This window comes from Streptopelia decaocto, assembly GCF_964273445.1.
Source record: "Streptopelia decaocto genome assembly, chromosome: Z".
Lineage (NCBI taxonomy): Eukaryota > Metazoa > Chordata > Aves > Columbiformes > Columbidae > Streptopelia > Streptopelia decaocto.
The window spans coordinates 59,009,722-59,036,769 of record NC_138657.1 but is presented as its reverse complement, the minus strand read 5'-3'; the positions used below and the strand labels follow the sequence as shown (position 1 = coordinate 59,036,769).

Genomic DNA, 27,048 nt, shown 5'->3' with positions numbered 1-27,048 from the left:
CGCCTGCACGCGGCCGAGCCCACCAGCGGGCCGAGGGGGAGGGCGGCGAAGCGGCCCCCGCAGGGTCGATAGTGGTACGCTCCGCCGGCGGGGCTGCAGTCCCGCCGTCAGGGGGGCGCGAGCCGGCTCTTCTCAGCTGGTGTGGGGAGCGGAGGGGCGGCCTTGTGCTGTCACCCGTGTGGCCTGCGCTGTCATCTGCTGCGTCTGTCTGTTATGTCCACGCGCTGCGGAGTTAAAGGAAGTGCCTGTGCACCTGAGGCTGTGAGAGGGTCTGTCTGCTACCCAGGACACGTTGTGTAGACAAAACTGCGGAGGTGGGAAGGACAGAGGGTCTGCGGGCGCCGCCGGCGGGGTTTGCAGTGAGGCCACTGGGACTCTGGCCTGCTGCGGTTGTCTGTGGAATCGGATGAGGGGGTGCCGTTCACCCCACACCTGGACGCCGCTTGGGCGGTGATAATACTGATCTGCAAACCTCATTTTAAATGTACTCAGGGTCTTCAAGGAGTGAGTAATTAAAGCGAGATTATAGGCAATGCAAATGACAGGTGCCTGCCTTAAAGGTGTAGTTCAGACAAAATGGTGAGGCTGTTTGAGGTGCCTGTAATTGAATAATTACTATATTCAGTTGAGATATGCATTTTAATATCTACTCATTTTATTTTGGTTATAAATACAGTTTTCACTGTTACGTGAAGCAAAAATGGAACTTTAAATTCCCAAATCAGATCATCAGCTACAATACTTTAAAAAGATACAGAGAGACCATGGACAGAAAGCAGTTAAAGAGAGATTAAATAAAGGTGTCAGTTTTATGACAGTCAAAAATATTTTTAAAATCTAATTTTACCCCTCGTAAAATAAATACCATCATTCAAATCAGCAGCAGGAGGCTTAACAAAAATGCCTTTGGAAGACATACATAATAATATACAAAAAAAATAAAAGTGATGAGTTTTCCTGCTGGAAAAACACAACATTAATAATACAAAGTGTTATTTTGAACTACTTTTTCAGTTCAGCAGGATTTTTATTCCCAGTGGCACTGTTGCCTAATGCTGCAAGTGCTGAGTGCATCCTGTCTTCTGAGGAAACCATTGATGCCATGGTATAAAGAAACACACAAAGCAGCATACAAGATGGCAGTTCCCTGAACTCCCATTCTCAGCCAAAATGTTGAGGGTAAAACACAGTTTTAAGAGCATGGTTAAAAAAACAGTGATTGACGAACAGTTAAGATATTGCCAGTGATAAGGACTGAAAAGATCAGGGCTTTGCATTCATAGTGTACATTTAGATTACCAACTAATCGAATATTAAGATATGTAATTATTTTACAAAATTTAATATCCCGAATAAATATTTTAAACTGCATTTTAACAAATCGTTGCATTTTAATAACAGAATCCATTAAGATTGCTAACTTAGTAAAAAAGTCACTAACTTAGAAGCATTAATTCTTTGATGTTATATATATATATATCTCCTTAAAAATAGTTGACTAAAAAAAAAAAGTTAATTAGCTTTAGCTAATGAATTGTTTTACTTCCTCTGAGGAAACGTCAGATACAAGAGAAAAGTGAGTATTAAACACACAGAACCAGTGTCTTTATCTTACTGCTTTGGTGAAGAAGTTACATACATGTAGAGACTTTTAAATATTAAATGACTGAGAAAATAACTCAGTTACATAATTTTGTTTTCTGCTTAGTAGTTGTTACTTTACATATCTATTTCCACCTAGCTTCACTGGAAGTTTCTGTCTGGAAACTCATGCAGTTTCTGGGTAGTGCACACATTCTGAATTCTGGTTAATTTCTTTCATTGCAGCTTTTTGTTAATTGTAAAAAGATGGTTCATACATTACCACATAAAAGTGACAGTTTTGTCTGGAATACATGGTTTATCTGGTATTCATGGAGCCTGATGTTCAGAGATAGTTTTGATATTTTTAGAAGCATTCATATTGTGTCTCTCAGGTCCCTCTTGGAAACATGTGTTGAAGACTCTGTAAGTAGAATTTCTACTAAAAATAGGGATTGTGTTAATAATCTGGAATTACATGTGTGCTTTTCAAAATATTGTCTTCTTATTCATACGGTAAGGTTTATGTGCTGCAGTCTCTCATCACTGGTATTAATGCAAATTGTGTATATGAAAATGTGTAAGTAACTTGAAGCCTGAGTAGTTACGTATTAGAGCATCTACACAGGTGAAAGGTCTAGATCCTGCATTAATGTGTGTCTGGAAAGATCTCATTTACTTAAGCAACATTTTTTAAGTTAATCAAACTTAACAGAAATTCATCTGTTGCCTCTAAAATACTCAGAGTAGAAAATAATTAATTGCTTCAATTGATTGAATTTCTTACTCTTTAAAGTGAGGAAGGGAAGACCAGTCTGTTTTAGCAGCATATCTAAAGAGAAATTGGATGTATGTTTTAACAGAATCCTATGTGCAGATCACTAATATATTTAGGTAAAATTGCATCATTGTGTCTGTGCAGGTGAATTCAGGTTTGTTTTTTAATTGCAGAAAAAGGTTCCAAATTCAACTGTATCATCTAACAGTTTGATTGGTAGGTTTTGGTTGGGCTTTCTGACATTCATGGTGTTTTCTAGAAATGCAAGATCTTAGGTTGTTGAAATTTAGCTTCACATGCAAAAATAGTTTTAATTTTTTTTTTTTAAGTCTTTTTTGTTCTGCTTAGTTTTGTGCATATGAAATCTTTCTACATAGTATGAATGAGAAATATATTAATTCATAAATCTACTTTTATATTTACAGTGATTATTGGATTGTAAGCTCAGGCAAATAAATGAATCACATCCATGAAGAAACTATGAAGAAAATCAGTGTAGTGAACCTTGATAAACTTTTAGATAATTTCTCAGAGATAGAAAAGGTAAGTGAAGAAGGCAAAGAGTGTTGAAACTGCTATCTGTAAATATTTTGTGACATTTTAATAAACTTTTCAAGTGAAAATTTATTCTAAGTGATACCAGCTTATTAATATGCCTTGTAATATGAGCTTTGTTTGGAAAGTGTCTTGACTTTATTTCAGAGTGATGAGTGACTTCTGTGGAGCCTAAGAAGCCTTTGTTTCTGTGCTAGGATTTTAGCAGTGGAGCGGCCAATTTTGGCTTCTCAGGAAAAGCATGGAAGTGTCCCTTTGTATCAGAAGCTGCTATTGGAGATAACAGTATTACATAGCTCTGCTGGACTGTCCTTGTTGAAATTGATCCTTGTTCTTGAAAAATCTCATTGCCATAGCAGGAGCATCTGTTGTTATATTCCGTATGCATTGAGCTCTCTTTATTTTGTGTATATAGCCATTCTTAAAAAATTGATCCACTGAGGAATATTGATGCTGTATTTCTTATTAGACCCACTCTGGCTAGCTCTCTGGTGATTTCCTGATCAGTAAATACCTACTATAGATAATATAAATTTAGCATTACTTATGGGAAAAAAAATATCAGACCAGTTCCTCTTCCTGTGCATTACTCATATTGGTGTTCAGCGAGGGCATTGACAACCTCCTATGCAAAGCAGTAGAAGGAACCTTGCTGAGGACTCGTCCAGACTGTGAACTACAGAACTGAGAAGAAACCAGTTTATAACTAGTGATAGGTTGGCATTCTTAGTTCTGTAGGTTAATCTCACAATAGCACAGGCTCTCAAGTCTAGCATCACTCTTCTCTATAACAGAATAACCAGAATGGCAAATAATACAAGTTTGTGACTGCAGTGTTGTGAATTGTTAAATTTTATGTTACTTTAAAACTTAAGATCTAAAACTTAAAAGATGTTAATATAATCTTTTTCCAATTTTCTAGAAAATATCGGAAATTAACGAAGCAAATAACTTACTGGTTCTTCAGCTGGAGAAATGTAACAGGTTGTTAACATTAAGCCAATCGAAGGAAGAATCAGTAAAAGAAGGTAATTTATTTTTTTTTTATGATTTTTTTTTTGCAGATATTCAGGAAGTTCCGATAAATATTTCCATTATTTTCAGTCATATAAAATACAAAAAATAAATTACCAAGGATCTCAGATATTGCCTGAAAAGCAGTAATGCTTAATCTTGGGTCATGTGTTAGAATCCATCTCATTTGCTTAAACTAGAGAACTTTAATTCACAAACATATCTTGAGAACTACGTTAAAGTAACTATTTTCCACTTGATGTTAATGTCCATCCACTTTATGAGATTTTTAAGTGCATGCAAGACTGAAAAAACTTTCCTTTTGTATGATCTTTTTTTTTCCTCTTCATCTTTTTTCTTTTTGATTGCATTATTTCTTTTTACAAGGAAAAAATGTGTTGACAAGGACAAAAGGAGAGGATCAGATGAGCTTAATATACCTGATGATGTTATTGTCCCCAAATGTTTACCTTTCCCAGCCATACAGGCCCAGAGCTTCTAGTGAACTGACACGGTTTACAAAGACAGTATTTTTAAGCAACCTAACATCAGTAGTTTTACTTTAAGTGTTAGCCTGTGACTTACGTTCATCCATAAGCAGCTCAGATGTCTGTGTAGAACAACAGGGTCAACATTTGGGAAAAGTAAGGTAAGCATTGAAACAGTTGTGCCCCCAGCTGAGCTGTTTCATGGGTATCAATATGACACGTGTTATGTCTCACCTGGTCACCAGGAATGTTTTGCCCAATGAGAAATGAGCCACATGCATTCTTGAATGCATATTTTGCCGCTGTCTGAAATGTCAAAGTTTGCCTGTAATTGGAGGGGGTATGTCAGACTGCTGAGGCTCGTGGTGTGAGATAACATGAAGAATTATATTTCTTAGTTGCTTGTGTGATTTGGTTTGTTTAGGGACAATTTGATGGCCCAGTTTGGGGTTTGGAATATATATTCCCTGTAACGTGCTAACTGGTATACTAAAGCTTTAGTATTAGTCTTTGAATTTTGCTCATTTATACTTATTCTGTAAGGGCATTTGGTATTTGTGGAATCTCAGTGTCTTGTTCTGCCTAGGCATTTGTTTAACTTCTAGAGGCCAGAACAGCTGTCCAAAGTGATTATACTTTTTATGTGTGAGATTAAATCTCTGAAGAGACCAGATTAAACAAAGTGACATTCCATTTTGTGTTTAAAATGTCACCATCAAGATTTTATCTCAGTGACATTTCCAATTCAGTAATGAAGTGTAAGGAATAGCATTTAATCCTTCATGTTTGCGTTCAATTAAGCTGATACCACTCATGTAAGTTTATTCCATAGGCTGTACTCGTGTTACTGTCATCTTTGATGTGATCAGTTTTGGTCATATTTCTTTTACTTTGTAAAGCATGTCATTATGAGGCCTGTAACTAGAGGAGTGCCTCAAAGGTCAGTACTGGGACCAGTATTATTCAATATATTCATCAACAACTTGGATGAGGGAATAGAGTGCACTGTCAGCAAGTTTGCTGATGACACCAAACTGAGAGGCGTGGCTGACACGCCAGAAGGCTGTGCTGCCATCCAGTGAGACCTGGACAGGCTGGAGAGTCGAGTGGGGAAAAATTTAATGAAATATAACATGGGCAAGTGTAGAGTCTTGCATCTGGGTAGGAACAACCCCAGGTTCCAGTATAAGTTGGGGAGTGACCTGTTAGAGAGCAGCGTAGGGGAAAGGGATCTGCGGGTCCTGGTGGACAGCAGGATGACCATGAGCCAGCACTGTGCCCTTGTGGCCAAGAAGGCCAATGGCATCCTGGGGTGTATTAGAAGGGGAGTGGTTAGTAGGTCATGAGAGGTTCTCCTCCCCCTCTACTCTGCCCTGGTGAGACCACACCTGGAATATTGTGTCCAGTTCTGGGCCCCTCAGTTCAAGGACAGGGAACTGCTGAAGACAGTGCAATGCAGGGCAACAAAGATGATAAGGGAGTGCAGCATCTCCCATATGAAGAAAGGCTGAGGGAGCTGGGTCTCTTTAGTTTGGAGACTGAGGGGTGACCTCATTAATGTTTGTAAATATGTAAAGGGTGAGTGTCACAAGGATGGAGCCAGGCTCTTCTTGGTGACAACCAATGATAAGACAAAGGACAATGGGTATAAACTGGAACACAGGAGGTTCCATTTAAATTTGAGAAGAAACTTTTTCATGGTGAGGGTGCTGGAGTACTGGAACAGGCTGCCCAGGGAGGTTGTGGAGTCTCCTTCTCTGGAGACATACAAAACCCGCCTGGACACCTTCTTGTGTGACCTCATCTAGGTGTTCCTGCTCCGGCAGGGAGATTGGACTAGATGATCTTTTGAGGTCCCTTCCAATCCCTAACATTCTGTGATTCTGTGAAATCGTTATGAATGGTAAAAATAGTTAAGAGGATTCAAACTGTTTAAAAGAAGCTAAATATTGAAATGGCATTTAGTGTTTTACAGATGGGAATTATAAGCCTATACATCATAATAAAAAAACTTGGCACATAAAGGAGGAATTGAAGACAAAACTATTAAAGATTTTTTTTCTTATTCTAGAAGTATGTCTTTTTAGATGAATATTTGAAAAGAGAAATAGTATCTAGTACTTACCATAGATTTGTGGTTGCTTATTCTTCTATAGTTTGTAGAGTTGCTGAAAGGTGCATCTTTTTGTAGAACTTTGGTCTCTGACAAGTCAACATGCTAAAAGTTAGGAAACAGGGTAGCAATACATTTATGTTCATACTGGAGTGAGATTGCCAGTTGAGTTTTTTAGATCTTCACTAGGACGTAATTAATGTAGCATGATCAGAAAAGCTATTGAGTGAATGAAGTTTGCTAATGATGCTAATCTATTCTGTTATACTAAGAATATCATGTCACAAAATGACAAGTGGTAGAAAGGGGAGATGAAAATCAGTAGCAGTGCCTATGGGAAGCATTTTATATCAACAGTTGGCCTTAGTTGGCTACTTCTCAGGATAGAGATCTTGGAGTCCTTCTGGACTGAAAATACCAGTGGTCAAATAAGCAAACACGGTGGTAGACATGTGATCAGATTATAGAAGAAACAGAGAAACAAGCATCATGTCTTTGTAAAGTCTGTGATTTTCTTGTAATGTTCTGATCTCCACATTTCAAAACAGACATACCAGAACTAGAAAAGATAACTGAGAAGGTGGCACAGTTTGATATTGTCAGGACGGGAAATCGGGACCAATCATATAACAAGGCCCACAAGGTAGGGGCTTCACCAGCCAAGACTCACTCCTGCTGTACCCATGCAGAGCTGGCTAAGTGAGGGATGCCAGGGATGGCCAAAACTTCACATTACTAAACAGGTACATGGTGATGGAGCAGCTCCAAGACCAAGACAAGAGGCGAGTCAGGATCAGGTCCAGAAATGGTAACAAGGGCCAGACGTGGTGTAGTGATAATTAGCAGGTTTGTAGCAATGAGGCAGGTCTGAAATCAAGCCTGGAATTCACTCCCTAGGTCATGACCAAGGTCTAGATCTACTTGGTAATGTGGCTGAAACACAGCTGCAGCATAGCTCAAGCTAGGTCCAGGGCAAAAGCCTCATCTTAAAAGCAGGTCCCAAGGGAAGGAGGGGCAGCCATTTCTGAGTTGTCTTCCAGCTTTCTTCAAACAGCTTTTCTCAAGGTCATCAGCTGTACTTAGATTTCTAAGTTGGCCTTGAGCCCAGCCAAACACGCAGGAGGTAGGTGGCAGAAGAATGCACTTGGGGCCCTCACAGGTCTGGTCACAGTTTTGGAACATCTGAAGAAAGACTTAAGTTGACTGGAAACTTCTCAGCCTAAAGAGAAAGAATAGAGCTGATATAACTCATAGATGCAAAATCATGAATGGCATAGAGAAAGTGACTAGAGAATGAATATTCACTGTATAATGTAATAAGAGAACGAGATAGAAATCAAATGTGTTGATTGATTTAAAGCAAACAGAAGGAGGAACTTTTCTGAACATAACAGATAAATCAATTCCATAGAATCTTGTGGGTAACAAGTAGAGATCAGTCCAAAAAGATTAGAAAATTCATGTAACAAAACCTAACAAATTTATTAAACACAGACAGTACATCTCACTCAGATCTCCCTTATTTTTGCGTTTTGAAACGCTGAGATTATGTATTAAGGGTAGCGTTAATCCAGCTTTTTTTCCTCTTTCCTGAAGTATCTTCTACTGGGTATTTTGAAGTGGGATCGTGAACTGGATGGAACTGTTCTGACTCATTAGAGCCACTTGTTTCTGTGTTAAGCATAAAAGACAATGCAGGACAGTCATTCAGAAGCAGGTCAAGAGGCTTCATTACTGACAAAAAAAAAGAGAGAGGGGTTTTTACAAAACAGATTTTTAAAAGGGAAGGGAAAAGATGGACAAAAGGAAGAAATTGTACTTGTCATAAGACCTATGGGATAAAAAAAGCAGAGAAAGAGACAACTCAGGAAATCAGAGCAGCTGGGATGACTGCAACAAGGCCTGTGGAAGTAGAATGGGCTGAAAACAATTCAAAGAAGAGAGATTTGAATTTTTTAAACAGTAGTGCTTCACTGCTGAGGAGGAGATAGCTACGCTGATATAACTGAAGAAAGCAACCTCTGGAGCTGCTTTGAAACACAATTGGGAAAAAATATGGATGGCAGAAGTCCAAGTAAAAATGCCAGTGTAATCAGCATGAAATATGAACTAAAGTTTTAGCAGCAGGGATAGTCAAGAAGAAACAAATTCAGTAATATTTAAGTCATAGTAGTTGCCCAAATTAGCACAGATATAAATAGGCAGGATAGTTGGAAGACTAGGATTCTGGTCAATGACTAAGTGAGATTGGAGAGCTGTTAGCAACAGTAACGAAAAAAGTGAATAGCTGGCCATTGGAACAATGTTGGACATCCAAGAGGTGGTTCTGAAAGCTACTTGATTATAAGGAAGTAAAAGGTAAATGAGAGATGCCAAAGGGATATAATGTATTTAGAAATTAAGACAGTTATCATGGCTGTTCTGTTAGGTTAACCTGCTAACCAATAAGATAAACACTTCAAGTATTGTGGCATGAAGTGCTTATAAGTTTACATTTTTTAACTGGATTTATTAATGGTGATTGGAAAGCAGACTCTCACAAAACATCTGGGGCAGCAAATTGCATAATCTGCAGCAGATGCTGTCAGAGGAACCTTCAGGTAAATAGTTACCACATTACTGAAGGTCAGCAGTGACTATAACATTAAAAGTATTTCAAAAGGACATTATGGTTGGTGTAAATATTATAATATTATAAAGTATATAGTGTTTCTAAAGGATTTTGCTTTTCCTTTTTGAAATTTATGTAACTAGTCTTTGCACCTTTATCAAATTCACCTGCAACATTAACCCTTGATAAGGGGTAATAGCATACTGTGTATTCAGAATCAGAGCACTAAAAGTGTTGCATCTAATAGTTCAATTCTTTGTAAAACCTTTTTGAAAGTCAAAGCACTGTGGGATTAAAAAACATTATTTATTATTGATGGACTTATAGAGGGATCCTGTGCAGAACTGAATAAGAGGCAAGGACTAAATGTAGCATCGATACTTTCATTCTTACTCTAGCAACAGTTATGCTAATAGACTCTAGTTGTGAGAATGATTTTTATACAGTGATGTTGCCAGCTGTGGCTTGGAAAAAAAGATCTATCCTGGCCATATGGCCCAAGCTGTTTCCCAGAACCCAGCTCAGCTGCATTTCCTGAAAGTATCATTTGAACAGTTGGTCCAAGGACAACTGAAATTGCTGGGTTTGGACTGCTTGATGAACAGTGTAAGAACACAATCTCAATGCACATACATTCTCAAGTTGAAGAGCATTCTCAAGTTCATCCTATTACAAATTTAAGGCAAAAGCAAATGAATTTACAGGATATGTACACAACCTTAGAATGGAAGGCTTATGAGTAGACAATTCACAGAACAGCTAAGGAAAATACATGAAACTACATGCTGAAACTACATATGATTCCAAATAAATATGCTGCTTACAGCAGGGGAGCAGAGAGAAAGAGCACTATGGAAGGATAGGCTGTTGTTCCATGTACCCAGAAGGGTTTGAGGCTGTTAGCAGTAACAGGGTGAAGGAAGTGGAATTTTATCGTGGCTGAAGAACTCTTTGTTAGTATGAGAAACAGAAACAGGAGTAGCATTTTGCACCCCAATAAATCTCCAGCAAGTGTGAGAACCTGAGGGCTCCTTGATATCCTTGATTGCCAGAAGTCTCTCTCTAGAATTATTTAAGGTAAGATTGGGAATTCTAAAGGAAATGCAAAGAAGAAAGAAATCTTCTAAAACTCCGAGGGGAGAGGAGAGTGAAACACTTGAACCATAGACAAGGTGGGAAAAGATGAGCAACTGGGCAAGGTCATAAGGTTCTGAAAGGTCATAAGGTTCTGTTTTGTCTGGATATGTGCTTTGCTAAACAAAGGTAATATTCAGGACCACAGTTTTGTTTAGTGTAAATCATCACAGATCCAGTAAGACAGATGCAGGTCTGGCATTCTATTTTTCTGCTGCTAAACCTTTACTATGGTGAATAAATGGACTCTTGTGGTGCAGGTTGCAATTTTGAACTAAAATCTACTGTAATTTTTAAAAATAAAGCAATCACATTATTGTCTATGAAACACTTAAGGTTGCTCTATTTGGCATCTTCCAGCTTGTGTTATTTGTTGTGACTTAGTGTTTTAAAGTTGTTAAATTAACAAGTGGTTGATACAATTACCCCATTAAAAAAGCCAATAGCTCCTATTATAAATGGAAATGGAAGAAAATGTAACAAATTGTATATATTCAACATGGAAAAAGATCATTTAGGGAGTATATTCTTTACACGCAAGGAACCCCACAGAATCCATAACAGATGCTATGCCAGTGGTCCAAAGGTGCAACCATTTAGCAAAATTTTGCTTATTTTTCCCTAATGTAGGCAAGCAAAATTTGTTCCCAGTAATTTTTACAGTCACAACTGTAATTGCATAAGGGATTTGACAAGATACGTCCTTTAAAGGTAAGAAAGATAAGCAGATATTCTTAGGACTGGACAAAAGAGCAGTTTGCGCTTAAATAGCTGCGATTCATTGCATTACTAGCTGCTGTCCTATTGTATACTCAAATGCATAGGTGTCTTTCCAATTTGTGCATTAATTAGAAGCGTTTGGGTTTATTTCCATACATTTTCAAATAGGAGAAAATTTGTAGTAGAACTAGTTGGTACAAATGGGCATGCTAACCTAGTGCGTCCAACTTTGAATAGGATTTTTCCACAAATGCTTTTGAACCAGTACAGGAACTGAGGGCAGGCAATGTTTCTGTGCTCTGCGTGCTCCCTCTACTGTTTTTTTGGAAGCATAGAATGGGAGAATGCAGCTGGCTAACGTGCTTGGCTGCATCAACAGCCGACTTGATGGAAGGGTAGACTAAAGGTCAAAAAGATTAGTGGAAAACTGGATCTCTGGGCTGGGGTCATAATTCATCTTCCCAACTCCATTATTTCTAATGCAGTCTTTAACTGTATGATCTACAATTTTCAACAGAACTTTGATCTTATGAGATGAGTAACAGTTGTTTAGCATACCTTATCTGTTGCAGAAATAAAAAGCCACTTAAGAAATGCAGCTGTGCTCTGGAAATAGTAAGGTTTTAAGAGTAAGCAACTTCAGTTTTAGTGTCCCCAGTCTTTGAATGGTTTTTAACTTTATTGATAAGGTTACAAGGAACATAAGAGATAAAAACAGTACTTCATGAAAGCCAAATGTTATATTATAAGTAGTCCATATGGTGTTCCAATGTTAAACATACAATTAAAAAATAAAAATATGAGATAAAAATATGTGAACTGATAGCAAGTTGCATGTATATACATACATAATTATTTTGTTTAAAATGAGATATAGTAGCATGTTATGAATCTCCCCAAGTTTGTGTTGAGCCACAAGGTGTATGTTAATATGTACTAAAAACAGGGTGTGGAACTGCAATGAGTGGGTAGTGTTGGTCTTGTTAAAAAGAATCTTGGCAAAAACACTGTTAGGAAAGTAAACCTCGGTTTCATTCATTACATCAAATTCCTGGAATGCTTATATGGAAAACTTCCATTATTGCCCAGAAAACAAAAACCTCTTTGTTTTATGTCTAGAAACAAAAATGTAATAGCTTTATGAAATTATTCTTATTGTTTGATGAAATTGGTTCAAACTAAATGCTAAAATGGAGCAGTAACCATGTGATAATAATCTGGGTTATTTCTAGTCAGTAAGAAGATTTAGACTAAAAATCAAGATAATTATAAAATACTTGAGAAAAGTTTATAAACAAAATAAAAAATTAAAATTGTTAATAAGTTATTCAAAAATACTGTTTTTTCATTTCTTTTAGAATGTACTGCTCTACAGAATGTGATAAAGGGTCTAACACAAACCATTGAAAACCAGTGTAATGTGAAAGGTAAAAGAATAATGTTTTTATATATACTGTACTGTACTGTAACTAGGCTAAGCAGGCATTGAATTGTTTTGTGCATATTTACTGTTTTTTTCAGAGAGAGAAACTTGCTGGCAGACAAACAGAAATGAAAAAAAGTATCTAAAATCAATCTTGTGCAGATTTTGGTAGTCTATGTGCTTAAAGAATGTCTGTTGCTGTTATCCTACGTAGAATCCATGTGTAGAGAAGTTCTGCCTCAGCGAGGTTTTTTAATCAATAGTTGGGCTTTAAATTTATTTCAGCCTAGCCCAGGCAATTTTATAAAAAGTGAGAAAGTATCGTTCAACTTTGGACCGTAGTCTATTACAGCATTTATACATAGTTTTTATCATTTTGTTAAACCAAAGAGTCTTAATCCTCAGTGTAATGTTAATAAGATTTAGCTGTTATCCATACATACCTGACAATTACTGATTGCTTGCTATTTTAAAATAAAATACATAAGTATTTGCTATATCTTTATACTGCAGCTTAGTTGTACACCAAGTAGGTAATTTTATACCCAATTTGTGTCCAAGTCATGTTAGCATAAATACTAATAAATCTCCAAAATTTGGAAATATGCAGCTGTTTTTAATACTCAAGGTGACTTTTGACAATCAGAAAAGCATCTGCTTTTTCTAAATTCTGTTTTTGAGATACCAGCTTTCTAGTTTTTGGGAAACAAGTACTTTAAAAGCAGCATCTTCCCATTAGAAACTGCTCTAGTCGTGATAATAATATTCTGTTCTCTGAGTCAAAGAACTCTACAACTAGATTTTCTTGAATGCATCAGTTATCAGAAGGCCAAAGACATTTCAAAGTAGTAATACCAGGAAAATATTATGATTAAACTAGGAACTTTCGCCCTAGAAAAATGATGACTGAGATTATGTAGTTCTGTGAATTATTATTATGTCTACAAAAAAGTTTCTCGAAGGTCAGACAAGTCAAACAATGAAAGTAATTTATTTATTCTGCTTCCATGCTAATAATACTGTCAAACTGTACTTTTTAGTGTATCATATAGTTTATTGGTTTTTTTACATAGATGAAAATGATAGACTGAAAGGTACCATTCACATCTTGGAACAGAAATTAAAGGCTTGTGAACAGGTACATCACAAATTATCATTATTTAGGTAGAGGAATAATATTTTATCTCTATAGAAGCAGTTAATATATTGTTGTATTCTTGGGTTTGCTACCAATACCATTATTGTTGCACTTTTGCTAATGTTTATAGTGTAAAAAGAGAAGAGTTGTTCTCATCACAGTACCAATGTGAGAATGTGATAGAGGTCAAAACAAGTAAGTTCTGAGAACTCTGTCTCAATTTAAGATGGACTTTTTAAAAATCTGTATTTAGCTTTAAATTCAGCTTTACATTCTAACATGTAATCCTTTGCATTAAAATATATTCTTGTGTGGAAATAAGGTTTTGATATTCACAATGCCTGCTGTACTGCCAAAGAATCAAAAGGTGTCTGAATTTTGTGTATAGTTTCTTTGGGAGTAGACGCTACAAAGATAATAGATCTCTACTTTTTATCTGTGTCTCATGATAAATTCCATTTACCATCTCTCTCTATTTTTTATCTATGCCACTCATTTTTGGAAAGGAGGTAACACCAGCAGGTTGTGATAGTTCTCTCTGCTAACACTGCAGATCCATTACCTGAATACAATTAAGAAGCTCGCTGCTGATTGTCTTTGCCTGTGTTTATAGTAACTATGAGTTAAAACTAAGTTTTTATAACAATCGAGTTGTTGTCTTGACAGTTTGAGAATAAAGTAAGTAATATCTTCAGAAAGACATGAGGAAACTATGATTTTATACATTATATACATGTATGGGCATGGTGAAACTGCCTAGTGTGGCTGAAGGCGCTTCCTTGACCATGTCTGTATATATTATCACCACCAATCAGTAACTGCCTTTGTGAGTGCCTCCGAGCATTCCTCTGGTGAGTGGCTACCTACCTTGTCAGAAAGCTCTGAAGGGCTTTGGAATAAGCACCACTACAGTGGCAGCCACAGCCAATACCTGAATAGTTCTGGAGTACTTACTGGAGCAAACTTACAATAGGTATGCTCAGACTCTTCACTTGAGTATCAGTGCCAGCAGCCTCACTAATGCTGGTATCACTGATGTTTCTACTGCTGCTAGTATGAAGTTGCAGAAAACAATATTAACAAAATTCATACTTGAAATATGATTTTTGTTGAACAGTCTTGCAGTCAAAAATCCCCAAAATTAAAATTGTAGTCACTTAGCTAACTGCAGCATTTTATCAGATCCTGGCTTGGAGAAAGAAATATTACCTCTCTATTTGCCTGTCTTTTAATAAGTACAATTTCTAATTCTGTATTAACTGATAGCTATAATACAGTGGAATCTGCTACACTTTTCATCTTTGGACTTCAGCTGGATTGTGTAAGAAGTAATTGGGCATTTTGAATTTACTAGATGGAGGATAAAACAAGTACTGAATTATAGAGTACTGTACATTTTGACATTAATATTGTGCTTTGCAGAACCTAAGAGCACAGAAACGTCAAGGTTTTTATGAAGCTTTTTACATTCACAGGAATATAAAGATCAGATTGAGAAACTTATGCTAGAAGTTAAAAACAAAGAGGAAGAACACAAATCAGAAATAACACACTTGAATTGTGAGATAAGAAAAAAATGTAAGTCCTCTGAAGACTAAATGCTCTAGCATTGGGTAAAAAGATGTTGTAACCTGTAGGAGCTATACTTCATCTAGGATAAATGCAAGTTCCACTTAGTGGAAACATGAAAGCTAGAAGTGGACAGTGTTTAACGGAGTTTTATCTTTGCTCAAGAGAGTAAACAGTAGCAATGGGGCAATAGTACAGCAACACAGGATGAGCAGAAATTCCCAAACAGGTACAACAGCCACTGGGAACTTGGACCTAAAAATGTGAAGGAATGAAATTTTGGGTTGAACCGTAGGCTGGAAAATTGCTTCAATCTATAAGCTAGACTGTTGTTAAAAAGTTCCACCTATACACAGAGTAGGACATTGTTTTCACAAATAATACTGCAATGGGAAAAAAAATTATTTCAATATTAATTATTTGCAATACTGGCACAGCGTTGAAGAGTAGGATTTTTTGGTCATCCACTTAATTGAAAAAAGCCAGACCGATTCTTTGTAAAATGTGATGCTGCTTTAAAGAGACTCCATCTTACTAGGATGGAACAGGGTCGTTTTCACATAGTTTTGAAGTCTTGTTTTTTGCTTGAATGACATTCTTTTCCCATGAAATACTGACCTGCTGCTAAAGAAAGTTTTAATATTTGGGAAATTATGTTATTTATCCATCTAAACATCTTCTGTAATCATCGTATTTGGTGTTGCTATGTTACTAGTTGAAGTAAAAGAAGCGGAGTATAGAGAACAGAGAGAGAAAAAAGAACTGGAAATATTAGAGCTAACTAGACAGCTGAAAATTCAAAATGAAGAGAAGCAGAATGAAATAATTAAACTCCAGATAGAGGTATGCATTACAAAGCTGAGTTAAAGATCAGTTGGGCATTGAGTAAACTTAGAAGAGACTGTGTTGTGATAAATGTTAATTAGTACTTAATGAAGTAATATGATGCAATCTAGGAAACTTAAAAAACATTGTCTTTGCAAATATCACTGGTGTGTGCTCCCTTCCTTAATGGTACTGAGTTGCTTCTGCTAAGGATTCGAGTTCTACCTACTGTATAGGGAGACTGAAGTTTGCTGTGTTCTTGGTTTAAATTAAATTATTTTGAAAATTTTGCTAGTTTTTGAGCTATAAAAAAAAAATTCTTAGTGTTATTCTTTTGAATTTCTGAATGTTGGGAAGATACATTTCTTTTTTAAACTTCCAAGAGCTTAAAGACTTGTAATCCTGCAGAGATCTGAGTCACAGAATTCAACATGTATTTCATAGCTCAGGTTTTAAGCCACCCTTATTACAGAAATAATTAAGGAAGTACTTCAAACCTTTCACATATGAAAAAAAATAAGGTGTGAAAGTGTTTGGGCTCAGTTATCTTCAGAATGTGAGGGAAAGGTGATGGTTTCAGAAGTTTTTAGCATCCTCTGCACTTTCTCCTCCTGCAGATATTTGGCTGTGTAGCCTCCATTTATTTTTTTTTCAGTAGTGATCTTGTTCATCTAAATGTATTTGGTTTATCGTGTTTCTAGTATTTCCTTTTTGCAATATTTTTACGGGTTTTTTTGAAGAAATGTAGCTTGTCATCACATTGTTTTAAATAAAGTAACTTCTTTGTACTAGTATTAAGTAGCAGATAAACTTGCTATTACTACTTTCAGGAACAAAATCCAATTTTTAAAAAAGTGAAAAAATATGCTTGTATTATTTAACATTTTTTTTTTCCTGTTGGTTCTTAATGTTTTGTCTTTTCCTGATTCTTTCAGTTCAATGCTAAATTAGCACAAGTTCAGAATAAAACAACAAAATCATTTTCAGATGCTTCTGTTTTGCCACAAAGTGTATATCGAAGGGTATGTGCCTGTAGTCTGCAGATACCAAATACTATTACAGCCTGTTTGAAAGGGGTTTTACTTTGTCCTGCAACAAAAGTTTGGAGGGTGGGGACGAATTTCATGCCTTATAGATCCATCTTACTCTCCCACACACTGCTCCCACCTCTAGACAACTAATTTAACATCTCTCTGCATTATGTTGATATAGCTGGACTTCAACAACAAAAATTCAGAATTGGTAATCTGGGAACTTAAGACAGAACTGACATAAATTGACTGATATAAATTATATGTGTGCATTATTGGTTTTGTAGCCTTGGGACTTTGGGATGTCACAAAAATAGGATTCTGGAGAAGTCATCTTTGTAATTTTGTGATATAAAATACTGAGAAAAATATTTTTACTAGAATATTTCTCATTACTACTATCGTATTGTTACTGAAGTCTATGTGATATTTAACAACTGAGCCTTTGCATGTATTTTTACAGAAGCTACAGCATCTCCAGGAGGAGAAGAATAAGGAAATTGAAGTTCTCCGGAACACCATAAGAGACTTAGAGCAACGTCTTAATAAAGGCCAAGACCTGCACCTCAAACGGAGGCGATTTTGAGTAAATGACATGAAATATTTCAGCAGTACATAAAATGAGAAACAGAGTATTTCAAACTTGAAACTTGCACCTGAAAGTAAAAACAAGACATGAAAAAATGCAGATTTTTTTAATTGAAAACACTCTTGTCAAATATTCCAAAGGCATGCATTCTTTGAATATCCAGGACTACTTTCTTGCTAATCAGCATTCACAATAAAAATATTCAGGTTTCACAGGAGTAATAATTTCCCCATTAAACCATCATTAATTATGGTGTATGCTTTCAAAGCAGTTTTCCATTCTTGTATATTCTCTTCTTCATCCAGGAATCCTTCAAACAATTCTATTTTTACTTCAACTCAGTTAATCAAAGGTTAGGGATGCTAAGCTACGGACAGAGAAGTTATACAAGTTCAAGTGGTATATTACCTTACTAACCAATAGAGATTAATCAAATTCAGCACTGTAATAAACAATGATAAACATTAAACCAAGATTAAATGTTTCATCCTTCCCTCTTTTTGAGACTGATAATGATTCTGCATGAAGTTAACACTGCTTCTCTCTTTAGGCACCATCTTCCTGATTTAGTGGAATTTTACAAGCTCTAGTAGTATGTATTAATGGACCCTGATACCATCTCTAAGTCACAAAAGTTAAGCATATAAATCTGTTACTCTAAAATAATGCAATTACTTGTTGTATGCTACATTTGAGATAAAAAGTTATTTTGGCACATTGTTTAGGAATAAACTTTTCTCGTACAGAATTTCTATCCCCAGGTTATAAAGAAAAGCAACAGCTTTTGAATATATTCAATCTTCTTAATAATTAAAAAAAAAAAATATTAAAATATCTGTTTTGGTTATCTTCTGTTCTTGATTGCAGAACATCAGACAGGAGCCCCTAGGTTATAGTTTATGCTCCTGGCCTCACAAATGCAAACAGAATGTTAGAAGACAAACAAGACAGACAAATTAACCAAGAATGCAGACACCTTCCCAGTGCAACTGAAAAACAAACTAAGGGTCAACTAAATTCCTGTATCTTATTAAGTTTTTTAGTGATCGAATTTGACAGGTATGTGTAATTTTGAGAGCACTGCTCTAAAAGTGTAATTGTTTGCAACATTTTAACTCTACACACCTGTCTTAGTATCATTTTAATTGGAGGCAATGAAAACACTTAATCCGTTAATTGTTCCACTCTCACAACCATGTGAATTTAGCTGGTAGGACTCCCTTGCATTTTTAAAGTGCTTAGTTTGTTTTTCAGGCTCAGTTTCTTGCGTTTTCCTGTCACTGTCAGGTGTCACTAGTTTCACTTCCTCCTGCTGCTGGCGACTGTCAGGCAGCAGTGAGCAGACGTCACTGTCAGGATTCAGTGATGTCCTCTGCCAACAGCTGCCCGTGTCACCTGCAAGAGTTTGGAAGTGCTCCGCGACACTGTCAAGTGACAGAATTTCCTACCTCTTCAAACAAAAGGTGTCGACAATGACAGCATCAGCTACTCGAAGTTGAGTCTGATGCTGTCTGCCAGTTTCAAGTTAACTGGTTTTTACAGCTGGTTTTCCCCTTTTTTCATAGCTTTTTATCTTGTGTAATTTCTACACCTTCTCCTGGAGGAACAGTGTCTACCTGTTCATGACTACCTGTGTGATCATGCCTGTTGCGGCCAAAAACTCTATGACGCCGACTGCTGTGAGGATGATGCCTGTGAGATTCAGAAGCCTGATGGTTTTCATTTTTGGAGTGACGACCACCCTCACGATGGTGGTGGTGGTGGTGGTGTCTGTGTCTGTGCAGGTTGTGGTGGTGTGAATGTTGACTAGCTGGCTCAGGTGCTATCTCTGCTAGCTCTTCTTCTGCTGTTTTAGTGATGTTTTCACATATGCCATCAATATCAGGTTCCTGCAAAAGAGAAGCTTGTGTTAAATTCAAGATATTATTTTGATTGAACTAGTTATAAAATATTATCTTAACATTTTTGCAGATCCTGAAACCCAATTTTAAGTCATCTGTGCTACTTTCCTGAAGAAAGATATGAATGTATCAAAACCTTGTTTTACACCACCACTGATAACTAGACAGGGCTCTTCATATAAACTTTTGGAATGATAATTCAAGTAATTGTTGTTTAAAAGTATTATTTTTCTAGGATTCCACATCTGACCTAAGGCCTGCATTTAGCTGTGAAACTGCATGATGGGATAAAAATGATTCTTCTCCTTGAACTTTCATGACTATCCAGGCACATTTCTTGATAATCCTTGAAGTAGTTCTGATCTTCAGTTTTATATAAAACAAAGCTACCCTTCTTCTGTAATGCTCACAATAATTTTTTACCTTGTATCACCACTTTTTAAAGTACCCATTGGACACTGTTTAAACTAAAAGGAACAGTAACTCAAAGAAGCTGAGATTTGATTCCCGGGGATGGGGGGGAGGATTTAATTACTATTTGTTTAAGTACCTACCTGTACCCAAAAACTAGGGTGGTTCACTGCTCACTAGCTGTACATAACCCCAGAAACAGAATTAGCCTCCAAGATTGCATTTAGATTTCTGAAAATTATTTGCATTTCTATCAAGGGCAGGAATTCAGATAATCAGTCTATTATAAATTAGATCTAATTTACTTTGAAAAATCTTTAAAAGCTTTCTGCCAAGAACCATGAAATGTGTAAATTCTAAATCATATCTTTGGGATTAATCACAGTGAAATAATTTAAGTATCAGCCAAATCTGGTCTTCTTTCCTAGTATATATAGAGTGAAACAAGGAAATACCGTGTAAGAGCAGTTTCCACACTTGTTTTCACAGTACGCAATCTTAATAGCTTCTTCTACATATTGGAAAGACAGGAAGGAATAGGGCAGACCCAGGTGATACACTAAACGGCCGCACCTAAGGAGAGAAAGAACTTTGTGGTTACCTATACATAAACACGCACCTAAAATTAAGTATCTCTTCTTGCCATACTGTATTTTATTCACGTCAATCTGCCCACACTATACAGTCCCACAGAAGGTGTTTCTGTCCAAGGGGTTTACAGGCAGACAATATCTGCCTTACGCACATTTGCCCATTCAACTGCATCGCTCAGTAGTGTGAAGTGTGATTTCTGGCTGACATAGTAACTCTACTGGCAGAAACCTCTCGTTTAGCAGTATTTAGGCTAGCAAAGGTTACACTCATTACAAACCTATCTTGCTAATGAGGAGGGTTGTACATGTCGCCACTTGGTTGTTGCAGTCTTAAAATAACATTTTTGTGCCACATAACGTGTATTTTGATTGGAATGTGCATTGTGGTCCCTCTGCATTGCTGATGCAGCATGCACAAGGAGATGTTTACGGCACCTGTTTGCTCCTTGTCTGTGCTTGAGGGCTCTGGTCTGCACTTGTCTACACCACTGGTACCTTTGGAGGAGGTGGAGTAAATGCAGGACGTGTACACAACGGCACCTGGCTACGTACCCCACCTGCAATGCCAACACGCAGCCCTCCCGCCTAGCTCCCTACACGTCTGCAGCACATGTCTAGGAGCAACAACAGCCAAAGGCTTCATTGCCAATGAAGGCGCAGTAAGGACATACGTTCCTGGAACCAGAATGGGTCATGGCCAAACTAGTGCAAACCAGTTCACAGTGTACGTGTATGCTATGTGGCGGCAGCTCAAAACTGTTCAACCTTTCAAAGGCCATGGGTTTGAGGCCTCTCCACAAACTGCTTACAGCCCTGTTCTGTTTGTCATATGACAGCAATGGCCCACACTCAGGCATATTTGCTGCTGTAACATGCTATCCCTTTCTAAAGATCATTCTAGTGCTAGTTTCATCCCACAAGCCTAATTTAGCTAATTCATTTAATTTCATCATATTACCAAAAAAAAAAAAAAAAGAAAAAAGTTAAGTAACTTTCTAATTCTTTATTATACTTAATTATGCTTCATTATGAACTGAGAATGTTCATTACAGTAACAAAATAGTAATTAGGATAGACATGTTAGGAGTGCAGGACTTGTTGAATCACATCAAAACTGAAAAATCATAATTTCAACCAGTTATTACTGGTTCTGCCAAAAGATACATGTTCCGGAATCCTATGTTCAAAAAGCTATTTTCTTTGAAAGTTTTAAGTTTCACCTAAATACTATTTTTTCTGTATGGCTACGTGACATTTTCAATAACTCCGGTCAAAATGTTTTCATAATAATCCAGATAGCTTTTCTCATTTGTTTCTTCTCTCACATGCATCGATGTAATGAAGTTGTCTGAAAGTAAAACCAGTGTAAAAGACCAGAATCATGCTGTCAAACTCTACACTCAAGTTACATTAGTCTAAATCCACTGTATCATAGAATCATAGAATGTCCCGAGTTGGAAGGGACCCACCAGGGTCATCAAGTCCAACTCCTGTCCCTGCACAGGACAACCCCACAGTTCACACCATGTGTCTGAGGGTGTTGTCCAGTCTCTTCCTGAACACTGTCAGGCTTGGGGCTGTGACACCTCCCTGGGGAGCCTGTTCCAGTGCTCCACCATCCTCTGGGGGAAGAACCTTTTCCTAATGTCCAACCTAAACCTCCCCTGGCTCATCTTCCCGCCATTCCCTCAGGTTCTGTCATTGGTCACTAAAGAGAAGAGATCAGCACCTCCTCCTCTTCCTCCCCTTGTGAGGAAGCTGTAGCCGCCATGAGGTCTCCCCTCAGTCTCCTCCAGGCTGAACAAACCAAGTGACTTTAGCCGCTCCTCATATAGCTTCGCCAACCAAACCCTTCACCAACTTCGTGGCCCTCTTCTGGACACTCTTTAGTAGCCTTATATCCTTATCAGTAATTGTAAAGAAAAAATAATTTATCCCTAACTTACTTAAGCAAAAGTAACTTTTTGTTTTGTAGCTTCCTTTTTCCAGTAAATGCAAGTACTTTACTTAGTGCAACTTAGAAGTTGATTATGTCTTTGTTGTGAGGTAATCAGATTATTTGAAAATCAGTTAAATAATTTAGAGATTTACAAAGCATTACCCTAAACATATGCAAATATTTTCCTGTGTTCCCCTCTAAACAGAGACCTGTCATAGATGAGAAAGTCATCTTTGTTTCCATTTAAGGTAGTCCAGACATCATCTTGCTGTTCATCTTGCTGGTAGACAGTAATATTTTCTGAAACACTTTCTTTCAGTAGGTGAAATTTCCTCTGTGAGTGAGTTCCCTGATGATTGACAACAACATACGAGATATTGACCAGTCCTTCATCCTTTAACTTCACTCGCAGGTCCTCCAATCTAGTGGAGAATGTAAAGAAGCAAAACTGTATTAGGGAAGCATAAATTTTGCCATATTCAACAGCAGTTAATATGCTCCATCTTGATTTAGTACAGTGAATGTTATTTTCTGAGTTTTAATGGCAACAATCTAACACTATCAAAACAACTTTGCCATTTGCCATGACTGTTAACTACACTGTCACCAAAGCAGACTCTGCAATAGCTAATATGTCATGGGCCCTGTCCTTGTAAGTAGAATGCAGTACTAAGTAAAGAAAAGATCTGTTTTCAGGATGAATTCAGTTGTTTTTATTTCAGTTCTTTCACGCTCTTCATGGTCTAACACAGTTAGTTTATCTGATGTCTTTATTTAAATGCTGAGATTTTAATCACATATTTGGTTAAAGAACGCACACCATAAATACAGGAGGAAGATGAATAATCAAGAAAGCAAACCTGCAGTAAAAGGCCAATATCTGTCCCACTCATCTTTTCTGTAATAGCCAGAAAATGCATATTACAGCAACTGGATCAAAAGGATGGCTACAGAATGTGTGCATGACCTGGCTGGCAGTTATTAGCCTTTCCCTTTGGCATCCCTTCACAAAAGTCTTTCTTTGGTCTATAGTACAGAAAGCTGCTTTCTTGCTGTATCATGTGGGGTTTTTTTTTTTTCCTTTTCATTTGTATTGTTCCTATTGAACTGCTCTGGAAAACACTTTTTTTTTTTTTTTTCCATTTTCAGGAAATAGTCTGGAGCTTGAAGGATTCTTTAAAACATACCTAAAATGTACAGAATCAAACCCAAATGCCTTGAAAGTCAACCACGAAGCCCATTTTTGACTTTGATGGACCCAGAGGTTTACCACTGCTTTTTCAAATCTAGATATTAAAAAACTTCCAAAGGCTATTATAATATGAAGTCATGCAGCCTAGAGGGGAAAACTAAGATGTTATTACTGTGATTAAAATCAAGCTCTGAAGCCAGTACTACGAATTTTTAAACCAGAAGGAGGATTTCACAATCACTAAATGAATCCAAGACAAGAACTTTATGCAATTCCTGTTTGGGTCAACTCAAATTTATTTTTTTGTTGCTGTTACTGTCATGATACCTAATTATTTGCACAGAAGTAGGTTCTAGAAACCAGAGCACCAACATCCCAGGTCTCGTATGAACAGAGATGATTCCCTTGAATGCTTCATCTATTTTGAGATGGCCATTCTTTTCCTTACCTTCTGTAATACTTCTTCTATCTAGGACGTTTGAATAGGGTCTGGGAAAGCACATTAAAAGTGCATGTTTTGATTTGCCTTTTCCCCTACAGATCATACATAACAAATGGGTGATCACAGATCTCTCTCTTTCAGCTGTACTAGTGGTGTCAGAGGATGATGATGTTTCTTGTCTTCAGCATCTTTGCCACATGAATCATCTGTTGCTAACTGAAGTATAGTCTTGAGGAACTGTTTCTGTTGGGTTTTCATGAGTCTTAAATTCATCATACTTTCATGCTGTAAGTACAATCTGGAGAAAATGATCTGCCAATCAGCACTAAGTCAAGAGACAAAGAATCTGAGCCACTGCCCAGAATGCTCCTGCTCAGTGTTACACTGGCCCCTGGGCCACACATACCAGCTGGGATGGTGGCATTTGAGGAAAGTAGTGATCATTGACTGCAGCTGTAGTTGGGCACATGCATTACCCTGGCATCAAAAGCTGACCTGTCATGTTTTAACAAAATTACCTGGAAGCCTGCAGCAGGCACAAGTATCAGCTAGCCTGGAGAAGAGCCACCACCGTCACGGAGCCCCTGGAGTTCAGCATGGGGTTCTCCTCCCCGATACGCCATTCTGGGGCCTCCTTGCAGTTCTGTGTCTCTGTCCCTCCTCCTGGGAGGAGACAGAGAACCAGAACTAGCCCCAGCCCTGCCCACATGGCTGGGCTTTATCTGAAGAGAGAGAAAATAAACAAAACAAGATCAGTGCCTGAACAAAGTTCAGACTCTGAAATTCTCATAACAAAGCACAGCAGGATATTCAGTTAAAAAAAAAAAAAAAGGACGAAACACACTAAACGAAACCAAAAAACTCTAAGAACAAGCTTGAGCTATTTTGTTTACTGCTTGATCATATGCCTTTCATTTTGCAGTGGAGTTCCCCCAAATAGGCAGCACTTTTCGTGTTGTTATTGTATGTAAACAGCAGAATATAAAGTGTTCAAAATAACTGGATTTTCTTTTAATGCTACTAATCACACTACGTTGTTCCTTCCCCTTTGTAATTTCTTCTTGACTGTTTTTAATACTTCAGCGATTTTAAAGTAGCCTCATTTCTTGCATTTCGAAATCACTTTTGCTGAGCCAGTAAGCATCAACACCAGTTCACTCCAGATTCCAGGGTAATAACATTGCCTTAAAAGTACTTGCACCAACAGCGTATTTTGTTATATAGCAAGTATTAAAGAACCTGGCAGAAATAAAAAACAAGCAGATGAAAAACTTAAAGACTTTTACAAGTCAGTCTGTAGTATTTGACTCCCATTGAGAAAAGTCTCTTAAGAACACAGGTACTGGAAACAATTTTGCAAAAACACGAAATGAAAACTGAGTTTCAGGATTCCTCAGATTTTATAAAATCTCCTACCCACACTTAATCCATTTAATGTTTATGAAAATCAAAGCATACATAATTATCTTTTCCTTTTATCCATTACCATAAAAAATTTTTGCTTTGTATGTTCAGAAAATACCCACTATCGAAAACCACGTAAAATTATAGAACTGCTCCCCAGCATGTCATAGGTTGTGGAATCGTATCATTTCGCCACTCGCATCAAAGTTTCAAAGTAAACACAGCATGGTTTGGAAATACTAAGTTGTGATAAATAACACCCATTTCATCAATCTTGTCATATTCTAAAAAAGTTTAAATATCTTACTAATTGATCTTCTAAAACAAGAGCCAGCCACTCCAAAGCCAACAACATTGTTAAATCCGTCTGTCCCTAATGTTTCTTTCCTGCAGTTCTAACAAAAGCATTTTAGGTACACTACTTTGAAGATTAAACCATGATCCAGTAGGTATCAACAGGGCCGTTTTTTCGCTCTTTCCACACATCTGGAAAGCTACCCGCATTTATATCCATTGTAAACACATTAAACTCTTGTGAGAAACTCCTTGAGATGGTTCTGTGCAGCCTGCAGCAGCACGGGCGCACAGCTGTCTGCCCTGCGAGGGAGAACAGAGCTGCACTCTGAACTACACTTCTCTTCGCGTTTCAACTTTCTAGTTGGTTTCCAATGGAAATTTCCACAGTTAGCCGCCTCAGTCAAGGAAATAAGAAGAAACTTTAACAAATCTTAAGTCACAAAGCTGTTTCACAGCAAAACCTGCACACTTACCCTTTGCTCCCCCGCTCCTTGGCAGCTTCTGCTCAACTCCGTGGCAGAGGAAAACAGCGTGAGGAAAAGGGCTGTGGTATTTATAGGGCTCTTGTTTATCTCGCTTTGCAGATACGGTTCAAAGTTCAGGGAGCTTATTCTGAATGACCTTGCAAGCAAAGCAAACCCCTTCAGCAAAAGTAGCCAAAATATTTCTCCGCTAACTAATTCCAAGTGGAAACCATTTGTCATGCAGAATGGTGTGGTGTTTTTCTTACGGTGACTTTGAACACCGGGTTATACAGTTTGTCAGTCACCCCAGTCAGCTGGAGGCAGTGGTACAGTCAGAGCAGGGGGGTGGGCCAACCAGCCATTATTTTGTGAGCACAGTGGTAACCGCAGTGAGAGGGGGAAGGTTCTTCTCTATTTATGAAAACGCTGACCTAGCAGGTTTTCTCTCATATGCTTTATCTTATATTTGTCTTAGCAAATGGCTCACAACGCCTAAGGGCATGTGAGCACAGAGCTCCTTTTGCCCAGCTGTTCTCGATTACATCACTCAGTTCTAAAACTTGTTTCTGCAGAACCTGCCAGTTTACCAATTTATGTCGAAAGTTAGAGACCGGATCTTCAGCCATTTAAATCAATGTAGCCCCGTGAAAGCCACGAAGCTCTACCGACTGGCCATAGTTACCTACCTCTCTATTACTCTGTTACGTTTTCTGAACTCCATGGTCACTGAGGTATGTGTGGACACTCAGGTTAAACTGTTGGCCTACTCTCTTTCCTCAGTGAGAAAACTGTTTATGCACAGCATGTTTCAGTCTGACAGCAGCGTGCTTGAGGTT

At 37.5% G+C, this 27,048-nt stretch overlaps 2 protein-coding genes across 6 annotated transcripts; one reads left to right on the top strand and one right to left on the bottom strand.

The window, feature by feature from the left end:
• CCDC152 (coiled-coil domain containing 152) lies at positions 1 to 18,689 on the top strand. Of its 5 annotated transcripts, XM_082074950.1 has the most exons (8): positions 1 to 314; positions 2,785 to 2,902; positions 3,837 to 3,942; positions 12,353 to 12,421; positions 13,491 to 13,555; positions 15,031 to 15,133; positions 15,840 to 15,967; positions 16,885 to 17,567. In XM_082074950.1, exons 2-8 carry the CDS (start codon positions 2,816 to 2,818, stop codon positions 17,128 to 17,130), a joined length of 804 nt encoding a protein of 267 aa, XP_081931076.1. In that variant the 5' UTR covers positions 1 to 314; positions 2,785 to 2,815; the 3' UTR covers positions 17,131 to 17,567. The 5 variants fall into 5 exon arrangements, with proteins under 5 accessions (XP_081931076.1, XP_081931073.1, XP_081931072.1 ...); XM_082074947.1 differs by lacking the exons at positions 15,031 to 15,133; positions 15,840 to 15,967 and having other exon boundaries at positions 1 to 269; positions 17,444 to 18,689; XM_082074946.1 differs by lacking the exons at positions 15,031 to 15,133; positions 15,840 to 15,967 and having other exon boundaries at positions 17,444 to 18,689.
• On the bottom strand, positions 17,662 to 26,397 carry SELENOP (selenoprotein P). Its single transcript, XM_082074945.1, has 5 exons — positions 26,222 to 26,397; positions 24,566 to 24,769; positions 22,623 to 22,835; positions 20,337 to 20,454; positions 17,662 to 19,458 (listed from the first exon to the last, which is right to left on the bottom strand). Exons 2-5 carry the CDS (start codon positions 24,754 to 24,756, stop codon positions 18,853 to 18,855), a joined length of 1,128 nt encoding a protein of 375 aa, XP_081931071.1. The 5' UTR covers positions 24,757 to 24,769; positions 26,222 to 26,397; the 3' UTR covers positions 17,662 to 18,852.
• Positions 26,398 to 27,048: the final 651 nt, after the last annotated feature.